The 19317-nt window shown below is 38.9% G+C and overlaps 2 protein-coding genes across 5 annotated transcripts in view; one reads left to right on the top strand and one right to left on the bottom strand.

Annotated features, from left to right (window-relative positions):
• Window positions 1-99: 99 nt before the first annotated feature.
• Window positions 100-7866, top strand: LOC117301587 (cilia- and flagella-associated protein 45-like). The gene is made up of 10 exons (XM_033785615.1): window positions 100-227; window positions 1041-1303; window positions 1927-2071; window positions 2557-2727; window positions 3344-3522; window positions 3979-4108; window positions 4779-5009; window positions 5545-5768; window positions 6262-6486; window positions 7200-7866. Exons 1-10 carry the CDS (start codon window positions 225-227, stop codon window positions 7279-7281), a joined length of 1653 nt encoding a protein of 550 aa, XP_033641506.1. The 5' UTR covers window positions 100-224; the 3' UTR covers window positions 7282-7866.
• A 2135-nt stretch (window positions 7867-10001) lies between these two features.
• Window positions 10002-19317, bottom strand: part of LOC117301638 — a 54118-nt gene continuing 44802 nt past the window's right edge. For 3 of the 4 annotated variants that reach the window (XM_033785656.1, XM_033785657.1, XM_033785658.1), the window contains exons 29-37: window positions 18601-18697; window positions 17901-18004; window positions 16564-16654; window positions 16004-16108; window positions 14146-15088; window positions 13695-13839; window positions 13257-13392; window positions 12765-12986; window positions 10002-11063 (exon numbers count right to left, since the gene is read on the bottom strand). In XM_033785656.1, the coding sequence (XP_033641547.1) occupies window positions 10968-11063; window positions 12765-12986; window positions 13257-13392; window positions 13695-13839; window positions 14146-15088; window positions 16004-16108; window positions 16564-16654; window positions 17901-18004; window positions 18601-18697 (1939 nt within the window). In that variant the 3' untranslated portion in view covers window positions 10002-10967. The remainder of the gene's footprint in view (window positions 11064-12764; window positions 12987-13256; window positions 13393-13694; window positions 13840-14145; window positions 15089-16003; window positions 16109-16563; window positions 16655-17900; window positions 18005-18600; window positions 18698-19317) is intronic. The other variant, XM_033785659.1, reaches the window with a different exon arrangement.

A 19317-nucleotide genomic window follows, 5' to 3' on the forward strand; every position in this document is an offset into this window, starting at 1 on the left:
AAATCTCGGTGAGTCACGCGAGAGTACGCGCTTCACGACTCGTTGTATCTAAGCGACGGTCACGTAAATAGTTTTCGCGCATGCGGCGTTTGTGTGTGATCTTTGGACCAAAAAAGGAAGACAACACAAAAATAGCACGGCACTCATCAAAATCTGCAATAAAACTTCTAGCAAAAACGATTTATTAAAAGGTGTTTCAAACTGAAAAGCCAAGAACGATTAAAATGGTAAGTATCGTTAAATCATAAACGTTTTGGGATCGTTAATTGTAAGTAGATTTGGCGATGTGTTTGAGCAAAAATTAAACATTTATTTTGACGAATTTAGCTTGTTGTTTAGACACAAAATCACAACTTCCTGTTGCCGTGTAAACTGTAAAACACAGAAGCATTGCAAACAAGCTCGATTATTTGCAACGTGCATGATGATGTAGAATATTAAATATTTCCCTTGGATGGCTGATCTTTTGTCTTTTGTCTTTGGTTTAGTTTGGATTTGGGTTGTGACATTACATGTTAAACTGTACCAATCTTGTTTTTATAATAATAAAATTTAGTTAGTTCTTAGTGGTACTGTAACATGTTTGCTTTATAATTATATTTTAAGGTCATCATTCATCAATCATTATTTTACTTATTGTTCAACACAATGTTGCTTTACAAATACAAGGCAACATTATCAAGAAAGATACAAATTGTGTTACAATAAACATGATAAAAGACACATGTGAATGTTTCAATTTAGGGCCTACAGTGTGTGTCTTGTTGAGAAAACAGGGAAGAGGTTTTATATTCATAATCATATCATCAAGATTAAAGAACAGTGTTTTCTTCAAGAACTTTAAATCCACATGGCGTTTTATTTAGGGGATGCCCGTGAACACCAACCGCATCTCTCACTTTGGCAGCAGCATTCACAAAAGAACACCGCAGACATGACAACAGGTTGAAACAAATATTCACCATCATAGTCATACTCACTGCCAATTTAACATCATCAGTTCTCTTATATTGATCTTTAATTTAATTCTCCTCATTTAGCCTCGCAGTGTAATCAGCACGCAGTCGGCCGGTAGCAACGGTTCCCGCCATGCAAACACAAGAAAGTACTTCACCGTCAGCAAAAATTCCTCAGTGGATGAGTCGCTCTTTGGGACTGCTCCAAACGCCAAACAACGACAGAACGAGACCAAGTCTGAGGAAGTTGTGCTTCAGACGCAGTCGGCTGGTGGGCAAAGAAGGAGAACACAAAAAAAGAAAGAAACCGTCCAAGTCATCACAAAAGACCTGATCAGAAATTTAATGTAAGCCCACGTGTGATATTTGAAATAGATTGTGTTGGAGTTAAGGTTTTTCAAAATATAAACGGTTACAAGCAAAGCTTTTAAAGTTAAAGGGCAGCCGTCGATTTCACAAAACTCTTCCTAACTTTAAAAGACTAATCTTAGGACTTAGGACGAGTCCCACCCCTGCACTATAGCATGCAGACCTTAAGATTAATCCTAAAGTTAGGACGAGTTACTTGTCCTAACCCGAGATAAGACGAGTCCGAACTCTTTGTGAAATCAACCCCAGGCCATTAACTTTGTCCTTGAAAGAGTGCACAGCAATTTTCCTCTGATAAGGGGCACCTCTTTGAGAAACCTTGCACAGAGCACCACAGCAAAAGCACAGGGCACCATGGCAATTACTGTGGAGATCGTGGGTTATTTGGAAGCCTGAACGGGGGACAATCATCAGCGATTCTGCGCGACAGATTGTGTTCAAAGTTCATTAATCCTTGCTCAGCCACAGCCCTTCTATATGATCATGACGATGATCCCTTTTAAAGTTGGGGTCATAGATTGGTTTTATTGTTTGTGTTAATAATTCTTCATCTCTTTTCTTCCCTGTTTCTGCTGTGCCCTGTTCCTGCCCCACCCAACAGTGTACCTCAGGATGATCCGTCCGGTCAGTCAGTCGTGTTACCGTTCTGTGAATACCAGAGGATTATCAACGCTGCTCGTGTATTGACACATGAGGAGCGTATTGCAGCAGAACAACACAGACAAAAAGAGAAAGAGGCAATACAGGTGAGTGTGCGGATGTCATTCGGTCATTCGCGATGACTGGCTTTTCATGGCGTCACATTTTGTGCGACAAATTTTCATTGTTGCATCTTTCAATTGCTTACAGACGGTTAATGGCAGTAATAATAACAGCTTATATGGCGCCTAATGCCTTGAGGAGAATGTCTCTTAGCGCTTAGAAGAACAACAGACAAACAAATAACATGTATGATGAATTGAACAGAAATGTTTTGAGAAGAGTCTTGAAATGTGTTAAGGTGGTGGCTTGTTTGATGTGACGAGGGAGATTGTTTCAATGAGGTCTAGCAAACTGAAAACTACGTTCACTATTCCTGGGCTTACAGTTAGTTGAAGTGGAAATCAAAATGACATAGTCAAAAGCTCAAAATCATCCAAAAGGCAACTCTATGAAAATAAATCTCCGGTGTGATAGATGAGTACTAGAAGACGGAGATAAAAATGTTGTATTTTCCCCCGTAATATTTCAGGAAGCTAGTAACGATCGCAAGCTACAGATGCAGGCTTTGGACCGAGCCAGACAGAAGAACGAGAAACTGAATGATCTTGATGAAGAGGCGAGACAGAAGGCCGAGTATCTCCTTCAGAAAGCCAAGGAGCAACAAGAAGAGCAGGAAGATGAAATCAAACATCTCAATGAGGTACGAAGAGAGCAAGACATGAATTGAGCTTTGAAAATGTTTTTCATGCAAGTTCCCCCCCCCCCCCCCCCGTCCTAAAAAAAAATCCAACGCTTTGAGGCAAAGTACATCTTTGGTTTTCAGACCCGTTTGACTGTATTCATCCTATGTAAATGCACACAAGTGAAAACTTCGTTCCAAAAGGTGTTCGCCTTTTTGATATATCTCTGTAAATCCAATCTATATGTCCAATGTCTTTCAATGTTACTCTGTTCTTGTTGCAATATGGACAAAGCTGTTTTAAGGCCAAGTCACACAGGCACCGTTAACGACTACAAAAACGATAACAATAAAAATGCACGCCCTCGATTGGTTGAAATGCTCCACGCAGAATACGCCCACGCTCATTCAACCAATCGCGGGGCATGCATTTTTATCGTTTTCGTTCTCGTTATCGGGGCCTGTGTGTCTTGGCCTTTACATTGATAAATGCCATCTATGAGAGAAAAGTTTGAACATGTTAAGGGAAAGGGGCACCAAGGCAATGACAAAGGGCATGAAGGCAATGGCCCCTACTTGATAGAAATATTTTCCTCCTGTAGCTGATTTTCGTTTTTCCCCCATTTACCCTTTTCAGCTCATTCTCAACGCCAAGTGTCACGCCATCCGAGATGCCCAGATTCTGGAGAAGGGTCAGATCAAGGGAGAGATGACGGACGAAGAGAAACGACTGGATCTCATGATGGAAGTTGAACGACAGAGGGCGCTACAACTCCAAGAGGAGATTGAATCGCAGAAGAAAGAAGAACGATACGAGTGAGTGCGTTGATTGGTTGAAATTAAACTCAGACTGGTGATGTCATAACTCTATTTGTAGAACAGTCTCGTGGCCAAGCGATAAAGCTCACTGGACATAAGCTCAGGTCCCAATTTCATAAAGCCTGCAAACACAAAAACTAGCGAAACACAGAAAAGTATTGCTTAGCGGAATCAGGTTGCCAGCCAAAATTACATTATGTTTGCATTGTTGTGGCAGGTGCACGACTCAATTTTTGCTTCGCAAAGAAATTTGTCAAGCAGTATTTTCTGCTTACCAGCTTTTATAAAATAGGGCCCTGGTAATTTTCATCAGCAGAATATGGGTCAGAACACTTGTGACTTTAAGCAAGACACTTCACATAAATTAATGTTCTTCTATCTCTTCTAATCTATGGATGTCAATAGAAATGGCATACAAGTTTGATGTTAATTATGCTGTTCTCTTTCCATCAGGGGTGCTTCTCAAGTCCTGACTCAAATTGCCCAGAGGGAGGAGGAGCGATTGTTGGATCAGGAACGTAAGGACCAGGAAGCCCTGCACATGTTGAAGTATCTGGAAAAACTCCAGGTGGAAGATCTCAAGGTAAATTTATCTGCGGTTTCTGGTGTTTGTTTTAATCTAACTAGTTAAAAATTTGTCACTTAATTGCAGTTTATGATCACCATTCTCAGCTTACTGTGCAAGGGCCAAATTTCCTCGCTAGCTCTGTAAGCGAAGAATGCCAACAAGCAAAAACTTCCTACTAACCCATGAAATACGCTTGATGTAAGCGAGTTATTCCCTTCTTCTGAAAGCGCTGATTCTAAGTTTACGGTAAGCAGAGTCATGAAATTGGGCCCGGATGATAATGGGTGCCAACCACATCTCTGCCCGCAGCATGCACAAATGGATACCACAGAAATTTGAATTCCTGAAAGTCGCCTTTGGGCAATCTTTAGCGCTTGTTGAATGTTAACAAACCAGCTAAACTAATGTAACAATAGACCTTTATCATGGTGCAGCCATCTTGAATTTCTTCCATTGGTATCAATGTTACCAAACCGAGGCTGGAAGAACAAGATAGTCTGGTGGTTTCTATTTGCAAAATGATTATTACCATACATTATTGTTATTCGATCTGAGGAACATGACCAAGATGGTGGCGGCATGATAAAAGGTCAATTGAATAACGATAACATTTGGCAACGGTACACTAAGCCAGCATCTTAATACATGTAGTTCTCAATCATAACCTGCTCTCCTAATCTTCCAGGACTTGGAGCGCAAACACGAAATGACCCTAGAAGCGCAGAAAGAGATCGCACGAGCCAATCAGGAGGCAGAGGAACAGCGCATCCGTCGCCAGGAACAAGAAAAGATGGCCGACCTGAAGGTGACGGAGTACATGAAGAAGAAGGCGCAGCGTGAGGCGGAGTTTGAGGCCGAGCAGGAACGTATCAAACTGGAAAAGGAGAAGGAGATTGCCAGGCTGAGAGCTATGCAGGTAAAGTAGATCACCTTACTACTGATACTCAAGTGGCTTAACTTTGATTGCTCCTCTTCATAAAAAAGTTTTTGTGAGGGTAGATTTTAGAGCGTCATGAGCAAGTTGTGCAGTACTAACACAAAAAATGTTGCACAAGTGCACTTGCGTATTTGTGTAACCGTGTTAAATGCTGTAAAAGCAGCCACTATAACTGTTTTGAATATTACTTTTATTAAGTAATAGTCCACAAGTAAAGGGAAACTGACCTAGTAAGTTTAAATGATTTTGAAATTTTATTTAACAAAGAAAAATTTACTTGAGCAGGACTTGAACCAAAGTCTTCTGGATTAAGGTGCCGGTGCCGCTCTAGCAACTGAACTATCTAGCCCTTTGATGGCAGTCTCCCTATAAGTCAATATCTTTGTTCGGCGTGCCAGTCAGAAGCCATTTATAACCACTAGCTGCCATGTGGCCAGGGACCACACCAAAGTTTACAACAATAGCAGCGCCCAACATTATTTTTGATTATTCTATAAATACTTGAATCACACAGGAGAGAGCCAAGGACTACATGGCTGAGAAAGACGCCCTCCGAGCAAAACGCAACCAGGAGCAAAGAGAGCGAGAGTGGAGACAAAAAGAGAAGGAGGAGGCCAAGAAGAAGGCTGAGACAGAACAGATGCTCAAGATTGCCAGAGAAGTCCAAGTGCAGAACAAGGAGCATTTCCTGGCTGTACAGGCCAAGAGAGAACGACATGAGTTTGAACGCGTACTCAAGTAAGATTTTACTATTTAATTTTATTTTTAATTGCGTACAAAATAAGTGGGAATGTGGCTGACAGGCATGAAGTCCAAACAGTGGGGAAACTGAGAAAAGTTCATGACTTTGTTGTTCACAAACATGTTGGGCATCCACTGGCCCACGTGGGATCTCTTCCCCAATGGTAGTGGGGACCCAGTTTCACAGCGAACATTTTTGTGGGGACCAAAGTCTGAGGACCTGTTCTCGGTACTAAGACCTTTTTTGTCATGGTCTTGGTCTGTTCTCATTCTAAGAAGGGCTGGTCTCAGTCTTTGTGTCAGTCTCAAACTCGGATGTCTCTACTACAACGCTGGTGAAGACTTCTGTTCCCTCGTGTACAGATCTCCACTTGTGCGTGTGTGATTTGTGTGTTCCTCCATGGAAACCAAAGACTTGCAGAAACAGAACTTCAGCACTTTTGAGTAACAAATTGGCTAACCTCCGACCCTTCCCTCCTTCTTCCAATAGAGCACAGAATGAAGCGATGCACAAAGAGAACTCTGAGGAGGTGGACCATCACATGAAGCGTCTCGACCACGCCGAGGAAGTCCGTCGACAGATCAGGGAGAAGGAACAGCTTAAGGTCGCTGAGCGTCATTCGTTCTTTGAGGAAGGGGTTCGCATCAACGAAGAGGCCAGGGCTCGCAGGAACAAGCTGGACTCTATCAAGCAAAAGAAACTGTCGGAGTTAAGGTGAGTTTATATCAATGAAACAATATCCGTTTGTCGTGTTTCTTTAGATGATCTTCCCCTTAAGGGAATTCTGCAAACTCCCACAGGGGAATACAAACACCAAAATGGCATCAGTCAATCTCTCTCATACAAACATTGGTTTAACGTCTAGGATTATGCATTGCACAATCCAAGAAATTGTAATTTAGTAACTAGATGACAATACTTAATTTAGTCATTGTAAAATCAGTGGTTAGCTTGGTATAGGATTTGGAACTAGACTTCTGTTTTGTCTCAACCATACACTCTTGCTTTGCCTAGATGTGTAGGGCGTAACAAAGAGACATTCCAACAGCTTTATTCCACGAACTGCATCTCTTTGGAACTCCTTGCCTGGTGCATATTTTCATCCATCCAACAATATACTATTTTAAGAGGAATATCAACTCATACCTTCAGCTCCCCCAGAGTAATATTTTAATCTGTAATATTTTAATCTGTAATATTTTAATCTGTAATATTTTAATCTGTAATATTTTAATCTGTATTATTTTAATCTGTGATATTTTAATCTGTAATATTTTAATCTGTAATATTTTAATCTGTAATATTTTTCTGTTTGAAGGCTCTTACCAAGACTGGCTTTTACCCTTGGTTGACGCAAACAGGCCTATCAAAAAGAACTACAAAAAATGTTTCCTATCCTTGAGTATTTTTTCTTTTTCTATTCACAGAAATGCTGGCGTCCCAGAGAAATACTGTGCCGAGGTTGAACGGAGGATAGATGCCCCAGCATTGGCAGGTTTCAGTACTTAAGCTCAATAATTATTCCCTGATAACATAATAGATCTTTATCACACTTGACTGCGACTGCCATGATAGGTTTAGTTTCCTGTATACCACAGTAATAATTCAATGATGGTACACTGAAGGCTCCCGACTAGCGTCCAATTCAGGAATGTAAAATCCGTCCAAAGAAAATCTCCAGTTGTAAATTTAAAGCAATCAAAATTTTATCTTCCAGAATTTAAACCGTCCAACTTGAGGCCTTCAGTTAAATTAAAATTTGAAAATGCTTAATTTATAATTTGTTTTTGTACTTCCCAAATAAATTTCTAATTTCTAATCAGAAGATGGTTTTAGTTTTTGTATAAATTTACTTTAAAAACATTCGTCCAGTATGGAATACACTTTATGTTGTGGGTTTCATGCGCTACATGTACAGTATATGTATATATTAAAAACATGTTGTATTTTATTAGTTAGCTGTCTGTATGGGGTTTTGTATTCATTTTTTGTTTTTTTTCATTGGTCGCAGCCACTACTACCTACCCGAAATTGGATACAAGTATATAAATTTCCCACTATAGGGATGGTATAGCGCCTTTTTTGTAGTGTCTATATTAAAGCCATTGGACCCTTTCGGTAAACAGTGTTGCCCAAAGCCCACACTTTGTGTACCACAACTTCTATATCAAATAACAAACCTGTGAAAATTTAGGCTCAATCGGTCATCGGAGTCGAGAGAAAACAACGGAAAAACACACCCTTGTTTCCGCGCGTTTCGCCGTGTCATGACATGTGTTTAAAATAAATCCGTATATTGTTTTGCTGTTTTCTCAAAAAGTAAAGCATTTCATGGAATAATATTTCAAGAGAAGTCTTTCACCATTGCCTTCTGTAAACCCTGTAAGTTATTTGTAAATCTGTGAACTTTTATTTTTTTTCTGAACCGAAAGGGTCCAATGGCTTTAATAGAGCATTACACACAGCAGTTGTGAAATCTCGAAGACCAAAACTGCATATTGATTACATGCCCATGTTGCGAAAGATTGCCTACACTGTGTTTTTGTTATACACCGGGTCCAATTTCATAGAGCTGCTTAAGCCAATAGAAAAACAGGTGCTTAAAACATTTGTGCTAAGCAACAATAAGCAGGAAACCAGTCACAAATCCTACATCTGAAAATGTATTTTAGCTGGTTTTCTGTTTTTTTGGTCAGCATGATTTTGCTGTGCTTAGCTGGTTTTTGTGCTAAAACCAGCTCTAAGAAAGTGGGCCCTGGTAGAAGCAAGGTTTAGGCTAAATTGACAATTGACTGAATTCAAACTGTACTATCTCGTTTCCAGAAAATGATCTAAGCATACTGATCAAAATGTCAAGTTGTAAACCACCGGTTCTTTTCAAAACCAACACCTTGAAGTGGCCTTCAGGCCTTGTGTGTCTGGCGACTTGCATAAAAAAAAAATTAAAAACGCTAATCAAAAAGAGAATTATACATGGTGCTGCCGTAAATTCATCTCTGGAGCCGACAATCTGTGGAGTTAATGTAGCCTGAAACTTATAATCTGTGTTTAGGTGAAGTCGTTGTGCCTTTTGACTGTTTTGTTTTGTTTTGTTTCGTCAGCAAAACCACTGGTGTACATTTATATGTTTTATTGTTGAATGTTTTGAATTGAATTTGATATGTTAATAAAGACTTTAACAAATTAAATGTGTTGAACTTGTATGACGATTGTGACGTCAATAACCACACAATTTATTTAAATCAATTCTTTAAACAGGAAATTGAGTTTTAAGTATACATTACTTTCCAAAACCAACTATAGAAATGTTCTCAACTAAACACAACAAATATATTGATCAAGGTGTAAAAAAAAAGGAACTTCTGAACAAAAAAATTATAATTAGCTCTTAAAACAATCAATACCTATCTTAATAATGCCCAAATTTAAAATACTAACCAAATAGATTGTGAAACATTTAAAAAAGACAAAAAGTAATCACAATTTGTACAGTTAAGTAGAGCCCCGATATTATCACACAGACCACAGTCATTGTCTTTATGCATGGGTCAACTTCCACAGAAAAGTTCACCTTGCCTCAAGGGCCTTGCTACTCGGGATTTTCACCGCAAACTTATTTAACAACACCTGAGCAAAAACTATATAAGAAAAATAGTAAATCTGAACTAAATACTTAAAGTTTCTGTCAGCGTTAGAGATCAATCATACTCGATCTTTATAAACAATCACACAACAATAAACACCACACAACCAAGCTGTGATTGTACTTTTATAATGGCTAATGTAATTGGATATTAAGAGAACTTCATTTGTTTTGTTTTACATTTGGTGGTTTAACTGGAAACCAAAAACCTCCATTTTCAAGGGGGCAACAAACAAAATCTTAATGTACTTTTGTAAGCATAATAATGATGATAATTTACACTCTGTAATCAGCAGCACATACCTACTGGTTGTCCCTTCCAACCAGTAATTTAGTTCCTTAAAGGGATGGTCAAAGACTTCTAGTGAGAAATTACCTTTCTCAAAAACTACGTTACTTCAGAGGAAGTCGTTTCCCACAATGTTTTATACTATCAACAGCTCTCCAATGCTCGTTACTAAGTCAGTTTTTAAATTAATATTTGTTTTGAGTATTAATTACCAAACGTGTACCTTCCCTTTAAAGCACATTTCTTTTAATAATAATAATATGAAACATTTATATAGCGCTCTACGGAGAACAGAGCGCTCAAGGAATCAACTGTGTATATACATTTGTATTTGTAAACAAGATAATTGTTCTTGTGATAGCATAAACGTGGAAATGAACGTTTCCTTACAACTCATAAAACACTTAAAACACTAACATTCCAAAAGTAAATCTACTACATTATGAACACTCTCAAGGCTCTGGCACCCGCATCATTTGCCGTGGTTGCCTTTGCAATTTCCAAGACAAAATACTTACATTTTCCTCATAGAAAAACCATTACCAAAGAACAATTGCTACGCCCCTTCAAAAGCAAAGTCCAAGGCCTGCACACAGTAAGTAACTCAATAATAAACTTTAAAAGTCACACCGTTTTATGTTGATTCAAACTAGTAAAATATTATTAAAGTAAACTGAACGAATTAAAACAATAGACCCTTCCCATGAAATATGTAAATTGCACATTTTGGTTGGCAAAAATAAGGAAACATCGTGCTGTTTTGTACACGACTAATGGCTGCATGACTCAGAGCGTTTGCGCGTCTGCTTAGTGCACAACTCTATCGCGTTTGCCAACCAATAGGGTCTGTACGCATGCGTGAATGTAATTAGCATATTTTATGGGAAGGGTCCATTAGGTGTATGGTACTCATCATGAGTATTGAATAGCTTGTCATTCTTAATTGGGTGTTAGATACCCATTTGGGAAAAACAAGTAGTTTTCCATTGATGAGTGGTGGATACTTAGCAACTTGTCAATCACATCCTTAAATGGGTGTCAGGATACTCATCCTAGATAAACATGTCGATTAGCCATCCTTAAATGGGTGTCAGGATACTCATCCGAGATAAACATGTCGATTAGCCATTCTTAATTGGGTGTTAGATACTCAATCGGGAATAACATGTAATTTTCTATTTTTTAGTGTTGGATACTCATACAAGAGCAACTTGTCCATTGTCATTCCTTAAATGGGTGTTGGATACTCATCTGGGTCATTTCTCATTTTTTAATGGGTGCAGGATAGTCCTCTGGGAGCAATGTGTAGTTTCGACAAGTTGGACAAGTACGTTGTTCCTGCAGCCACAGTCTAATACACTGAAGATGGGAGAAACCAGAATAGAGCAAATTCAAATCAAACTTTTTCGTAGAGTCTGTAGTGTTTTGAAATGAAAGACTCCTTCCCAGTAGATGTTATATTTGCTTTAAAGGGTCTGTGTACTTTTTGTAGGACAAAAAACACAATAGAGAGGTTTCGTAACGTACGGATACACATACAGATACCGATACGTCGACACTTTGTGTGTTCACGTGAAGTGTATCCGCGACTACCGTATTTTGCATACAGGTTACCAACTGATACGGGAGCTCATACACATTGTAAAAAAACGGATACTATTTTGCAGACGTTTAGCTGTATTTTCCCACAGAATTATTTTCACTGGTATTGTGCTTGCTATAGACAGAAAATTGTTAGTCATTTGCAAGCAAAATGATGACAAAATGCAGTGTATAAAACCAGGATAAAACACGGGGTCTCTATCGGTCATGTTTGTCAGAAAAACACTCATGATGAATGCAAGCGCACTCAAGTGAAACATATACCTATAGTTTGCGAAACAAAATCCAACACGCGGCTGGCGTGAACGGATACGGTTATCATATCCGTATCTGTATTCGTACACTTGCGAAACCTCTCTAATGTCTACAGATTAACACTAAACTTACACAGTTTGAAATAATTTTTGTCTCCGTGATCATGAGACGAAAATTGTTTTAGCATGTAAAAACGTATTTTCATGACATTGTTTTACTAATTTCTCAAAAACTACAGCACTTCAGCAAGTAATATTTTCAGGTACGCTTTCTACCATTCAAACAGTGTAAGCTTAATGTATATCTGTGGATATTATGTTTTGTGTTACAAAAAGTACCCAAATCCTTTAAGGATAAAGAATATAAATTTTGGTTTTACCCTTAAGGCCGAGTCACACTGCAGCGATAACGAAAACGATCACGACGCAAAGAAAACGCATTCTATTGGTTGATTTGCTCCACGCAGGATTCGCACACGCCCATTCAACCAATGGAATGCGTTCTCTTTGCGCCGTTATCGTTATCGTTCTCGTTATCGTTGCAGTTGGAAAGTACTGAGTATGCAGTGCTAACACACATCGGTGTAAAGGTACAACCAAAATTATTAAGACTCTTTCTTGGTCACCGTTCTTAAAGGCAGTGGACAGTATTGGTAATTACTCAAAATAATTATGATCATAAAACCTTTTTTGATTACGGGTTAATAGTATAAAACATTGCGAGAAACAGCTCCCTCTGAAGTGACGTAGTTTTTGAGAAAGAAGTAATTTTCCACGAACTTGATTTTGAGACCTCAAGTTTAGAATTTGAGGTCTCGAAATCAAGCATCTGAGAGCACACAACTTTGTGTGACCAGGGTGTTTTTTTCTTTCATTATTATCTCGCAACTTCGACAACCGATTGAGCTCAAATTTTCACAGTTTTTTTTTATTTTGTGCATATGTTGAGATACACCAAGTGAGAAGACTGGTCTTTGACAATAACCAATAGTGTCCACTGTCTTCAAAGGTTTTGCACATGTTTTCAAAACAGGTAATAAGAGAGCTGAAAATGCCATGGTTTCAACAATGGACAAACAAACATTGCTAGTGCAAACGTTTAGGAGACCTCCCCACTTAATCTATGAGTTTTCTCTTCTGCAATGTTACATTTTGTGATTTTAAGCGATTGAGCGAAAATAACTGAAGTTGAACTTGAACTTACATAAGGATGGAACTTATGTCCACAGCGCAGAGTGACTATGTTCTTGTTCATCTCTTCATGGCAGATGACACACGGGTCTTCCTCCTCCTCAAAGTCTATCTTCTCTGCCTTCTTGGAGGCCCAAGCAGACTTAGGAGGCGGCTTAGCCGGTTCCCACTTTTGGTTCCCAAAGCCGTTCGGTGGCCGCTGGGTGATGGCGGCCAGCTGGTGAGAGTTCATCCTCTGGAAAGTTAGGAAAGACAGAAGAAGAAATTACAAAAATATATAAAAGGTTATTAGGCCTATATGGAGGTTCAGCAGCACCTTAAGCCTGCAAAAACATGAACGTGAACGTCAGAAAATTGTGATGTTAAAATCTAACGTTTTAAGCATATGTGAAATTACCATTGGTTCACGTCTGGTACGCACTTGCAGACGTCTTACGTGCACATGCAATAAGCCAAAAGTGGTGACGAAACAACACAATTCAGAAAGTTTATATTTTGTTTATACCTGTAATTCAGAGGACGGTTTCTGCTGGTTCAAAATGAGCTCCGCAGCACGATGGATGATCTCCTCAATTGACAGGCCAGAGAGGGAGTTATTGTTTGCGGCTCTCACGTCTTTGATCACCTTCGTCAGTTGCACTCTGAGAAAAGTTCAGGTTAAAAACAAAATTAATGGATGTAATGTCAACCAATGTTGAGATAATATGAGCGACAGGTGAGACTTGAAGCCAGGGTTCCCAAGAGCGGAACCAAACTATCGCCAGGAAAGCAACCCATGGGAAGGGTAACCAATTGGCTGCAAGTTGTTGCCCCCTCTGACACTGGTTTGTTGATCTCGCTGCTGCCATCAAAACCAAAATTCCAGGAGCAGGTGGACAGGTAAACAGTAGAAATAAATGGGCCTTTAGTTTGCGACAATTTTGTACAGGGAACCAACTCTTACTTGTTGAACTCGGGAAACATGTTCTGAAGTGGAAAGATGATTTTGTCAAAGTTGCTTTTCGGCTGGGCTGCAGCTCCATTCACTGGGGCTGGTTTTTGAGGAGCCTTGGCTGCCTGACTGGGTGGTAAAACACTCATCTGAGGTCCTGGACGGAAGAAAAGAGATTGTAAAAAATTATGCTTCAGGAACTTTAATCTTTAACTCATCAGAATCCAATAGCAGTTTATTCAGAGGCCTGGAGTCACACGGAGGCCAGGTAAGCCTTGGCTACTGCTGCCCTGGTCTTGGCCTTGGTGCCCATTCTAAATTTGCCACAGACTGTACGATTTCCCGAAGGAAGTACTCTTGACAAAATGAAAATGCCCTTGCCCTTTCAAAGATGAATTTCCAGGCCTGTGTACAACAGTTAAATTTAAACTTGGCAAAGTGCAGAGGAACCTCTAGAGCTTACCACTGAAGGAGGAAACAGTTACTGGTGAAGTTGACTGTGTCTGGGGCTGCTCTTGTTGTTGAGCCTGTCGCAAACTCTGCTGATAACTGAACTGACTGCTTTGCAGTCCTGAACTTTGTCCCGACATCCTATCTGCCGATGTAGCTGGTGAAGTTGACTGTGTCTGGGGCTGCTCTTGTTGTTGAGCCTGTCGCAAACTCTGCTGATAACTGAACTGACTGCTTTGCAGTCCTGGACTTTGTCCCGACATCCTATCTGCCGATGTAGCTGGGGCAATCCAAGGGGGATGTGCTCCAGCAAGAGACACTGGTATCTTGGCAGCATGTATGTGGGGGTGGCTATGTGGCTGCCTTCCTGGATAGGCTGCGTCTTTAGGAGCTTGCCTTTCTTTGAATCCAGACGATTGGGTAGAGAGCCCCATTGAGACGGGTACTGAAGGTGGTGAGGGTTCTCGCTGCTGAGGCATGGTCTGGATCTCTTGTTGCTCCCTCTGATACCGGTTAGTTGATCCCGCTGCTGCCACCATATTTGGATCTCCAGGCACAGGTGAAGGTGAATGGGTGTCTACCTGTCGATTTGCTGATCCAACATTAGCACTTGTGACTGCCATCTTGTGACTGCCACCAAGCGGGCCCATATGGCCGGCCGGGGCCATTTGGCCGGCCGGGGCCATTTGACCAGGTTGGTGCAATTGATTTGGAGCCACTTGATTTTGCTGAGCCATTTGATTTTGCTGGGCCATTTGTGAGGCCATTTGATCCGATTGGGTCATTTGATTGGGCGAGGCCATTTGATTGGGCGGGGCCATTTGCTGATTAGACAGGCCCATTTGATAGGGGTTATAGTTGGGTGTCGGCATTCGTAAGTTTATTGGACCATGCGTACGCATCCCGTATGACATATCAATTCCAGGTCGTCCCCTCTGCGCCATTATATGTGGGGGCTGAGGAAAAAAATGAAGACAAAAATTAGAAACTTCTTATGTCCTATTACTAAAATTAATGGTATAATTTTGTGAAGATTATTTGTTCATTTCATTTTCCCCTCTTCTTTATCTTTTTTGTCATCAACATATGTTTTTTTAAATAAAACCTTTGCACAACAAAGCAGAAGCAGGCTCAGAAGCAACAAAATGTAATAAAACATCCTGGGTTTGAATCCCTATAATATCCCTTCGGATGGGACGTAAAGCCGTTGGTCCCATGTGTAGTGTAACACATGTAAAAGAACCCAGTGCAATTATCGAAAAGAGAAGGGGTCCCCCGGTGTTCCTGGTTGTGGCTGCTTCATGCACCGTAGCATCTTGTAAACCCTAATAAGTGCTACATAATTGGGTCTCAGAATCCATCACTGCAATAACCTATCTTTCTGAAAGTTTGTATATACTCAGCGCCTTGAGTACCTTGTTTGGTAGATATGTGCTCTATATAAGACTTCGATATTATTTAATCCCTACTGAGTGATTTGCCTGCGGATTTCTTTTCCATTTTCACAGAACTCGGGAAAGTATTGAGTAAACAGTGCTTGATAAACATTGGCGTAAGGGTAAAACGAATTATATTCTTTATCCCCGATGCAAATACAACATCTATAAACTGTGATAATGGTTATTTTATAAACATCTCCTCAACTATTAGCAGATAATTTCACAATTTTTAAATATACAAAACCTTCTGAAGAATTATTTTGGATTGTTCAACCACAGTGATAAGAAAGGGGAAATATTTCAGACTCTTAATATTTACTTTGCCTGATATCCTAATGGAAAAAACACTTGATGTCTAGTTATTTTGTCTTCTTTTTCTTTTCTATACTTTGCGACACATATCTGGCAGGAAGACTCAGTACAAGTACTTACCATTGCTAGGATTTTTGGCCGGACAGGTTTCGGAGGCTCGATGGGTGGTAGCTGACTAAGCGAATGTCCAGACTTAATCTTCAGTACGTATTCCTCATACTTACTCTACATAATCAGGGAAACAAGCATTTTTTGTCAGAGGGAGTTGGTATTTTGGGAACCTTTTCATCATCTGGAGATAATTTCATGAAGTAGCTAAGCTCATAAATTTGCTAATCAGAGAAAATCACGCTGAACTGTGAGAGCAAAGCGTGAAAACTTGCGAGCGTGAAAGCTTACATGTGCGAAGCCTGCTTAGATTCATGTATCTTTGGTTTCAATAAAATACTGTGCAATCTGAAATGTTCTACATGGTTTTCATTTTCATGTTTTTTATGAATTACATTATTATTATATAATTAAAAAGAATTATAAAAAATATATTATTTATTCATTTAACAAAAATGGGGTGGGGGGGGGGGGTTAATAAATAAAACAGAGAATATCCTTGATAAATGAAGTGAAATGACTAAGCTTATCCCGATAGAGATGTGCCAACAATCTTAAGGGATAAAACTTACCTTAAGTGTGGCCCCATTGGCAATATTGTCCTCCAGACTCTTCGGGCATGTGTTCATATACTCCCTCTGGTAATCAGTCAGACCCCTACCACTATTTAAAGGGAAGGTACACCTTTGGTAATTACTCAAAACAAATATTAACTTAAAAACTTACTTGGTAACGATCAATGGAGAGCTGTTGATAGTATAAAACATTGTGAGAAATGGCTCCCTCTGAAGTAGCATTGATTTTGAAATAGAGGTAATTTCTCACTAAAACAATAAAAGACTTAGAATAGCTAGAAGTCTTTATTCCTATCTGAAAGCACACAAATACGTCTAACAAGAGTGTTTTTTCTTTCATCATTTTCTCCCAACTCCGATGACCAATTGAGCTCAAATTTTCACAGGTTTGTAATTGTATGCATACGTTGAGATACACCAAGTGAGAACACTGGTCTTTGACAATTACCAATAGTGTACCTTCCCTTTAAGAGCAAGAAGTGTTGTTATTGTTATTATAAAAAAAATAACAATAACAAAGGAGCAAATACAAGAAGATGACTATAAAGAAGTAATAAAGACAAGGCAAAAAACGTAAGCAAAAGAAAACAAACAAATTAGTAAGTTGGTCCTAAAAAACAATCGTTAAGTGTGAACAAATAATTTATATTTCAGTAAAACAAGTAAATGAACAAATGAACATAAAAAAAAAAATTAAAAAAAAGTTTAGAAATTTAAAATTAGAATGAACACTAAATAAATATAAGTTATGATAAATAAAATAATAATAGAAACAGAAACTCCTCTGGTTGCAACCCCCCATTTGTTCTTAGTATTTATAACTTTATTTATTTACTTGTTACCAATAGACTCCCCATTTGTTCTTAGTATTTATAACTTTATTTATTTACTTGTCACCAATAGACAAATGGAAATATAACAAACAAACATACAACAAAATTCAATTAAAGCCATTGGACACTTTCGGTAAACAGTATTGTCCAAAGGCCCACACTTCGTGTATCACAACTTACATATAAAATAACAAACCTGTGAAAATTAAGGCTCAATCGGTCATCAGAGAAAAAAACGAGAAAATACACCCTTGTTTCCGCACGTTTCGCCGTGTCATGACATGTGTTATTACTATAATCCGTAATCCTCGATGTGGAGAATTGATAATTGTTTTAATGTTTTCTCAAAAAATAAAGCATTTCATGGAATAATATTTCAAGAGAAGTCTTTTACCATTACCTTCTGTAATCCTGTAAGTTATTTGTAAATCTGTGAACTTTTTTTTTTATCTGTTCCGAAAGCGTATAATGGCTTAAAAAAAAAAAAGAAGAAAGGCACACCTTTGTACATAGTGGTTCAACCTATTGAGTTCGTTTTCACAGTTTTGAATTGCATTCGTCACCGGAGTAAGATCCCGACCACATTGCAGATGGAGTACCATAATCTGAAAATAAAAATCATTACCGGTAGGTCAAGACAAAAATCTGAATTGGCGACTGCAGCTACGGCTGTTACTAAAGGGTGTTGTCAAGGACACACTATACTTCAATACACGATGACGAGGAAATCCAGGAAAACACGACTGAATTTCACCAATACAGGTTGAGTTCCATGAAATAAGCTTGAAATCTGGCTCAAACTGGTTCAGACTGGTTTAGACTGGCTTTACATCCGGCTGGCTCAGACTGGTTCAGACTAGTTTAGACTGGCTTTAAATCCGGCTGGCTCAGACTGGTTCTGACTGGCTCAGACTGGTTTGCAAAATCTTTGTACCAGTATGTCACACGGGCATAATATGATCAACTTTTTCAAACTTTTCTGCCAGGCCTTTGTTTTTGTGATTTTTTTATCATATTTTCACTATGTATTTTCTATTGTAAGCTTCTTAATAATTATTGTAATATTTTTAGCAATTGTGAATCATGTCACAATTCATCGGCATGCTGCGATGAAATTTTTAAATAAATAAACCATAAACCATATTACAAACTTGCAAACAATTTATTAAACCTGTTTCAGGACAATGGGAATGCGTCTTACCTCTGCTTCCTGACATTGCTTCTGTATCCGCTGTTCCGACCTTATCAAGCTGGCTGAGGACTCCTCAATTTTCATCTTCTCAGCTAACCACAGATCCCTAAAAACACGGAAAAAAATGATTGATAAAAGTATTAAAGGCAGTGGACACTATTGGTAATTACTCAAAATAACTTACTTGGTAACGAGTAATGGGGAGCTGCTGATAGTATAAAACATTGTGAGAAACAACTCCCTCTGAAGTAACGTAGTTTTCGAGAAAGAAGTAATTTTCCACGAGTTTGATTTTGAGACCTCAGAATTAGATTTTGAGGTCTCGAAATCAAGCATCTGAAACCACACAATTACTTTGTGTGACAAGGGTGTTTTTCTTTCAATATTATCTCGCAATTTTGATGGCTAATCAAGTTCAAATTTTCACAGGTTTGTTATTTTATGAACATGATGAGGTACCAAGTGAGAAGACTGGTCTTTGACAAATTACCAAAAGTGTCCAGTGCCTTTAATAATAAACAGTTCAAATAGCATTTTTGTTTTCTCTACAGGGGTCAATTTCATAGAGCTGCTCAACTGAAAACAAATTTGTAAGCTTACTATAGTAACATGCCTGTGATATTTTTTCACAGGACTCGGGAAAGTACCGAGTAGACAGTGCTAACACACATCGGTGTATGGGTAAAAACCAAAATTAATATTCTTTATCCCCGATGCAAATTTAAC

This window comes from Asterias rubens, chromosome 17 (assembly GCF_902459465.1).
Source record: "Asterias rubens chromosome 17, eAstRub1.3, whole genome shotgun sequence".
Lineage (NCBI taxonomy): Eukaryota > Metazoa > Echinodermata > Asteroidea > Forcipulatida > Asteriidae > Asterias > Asterias rubens.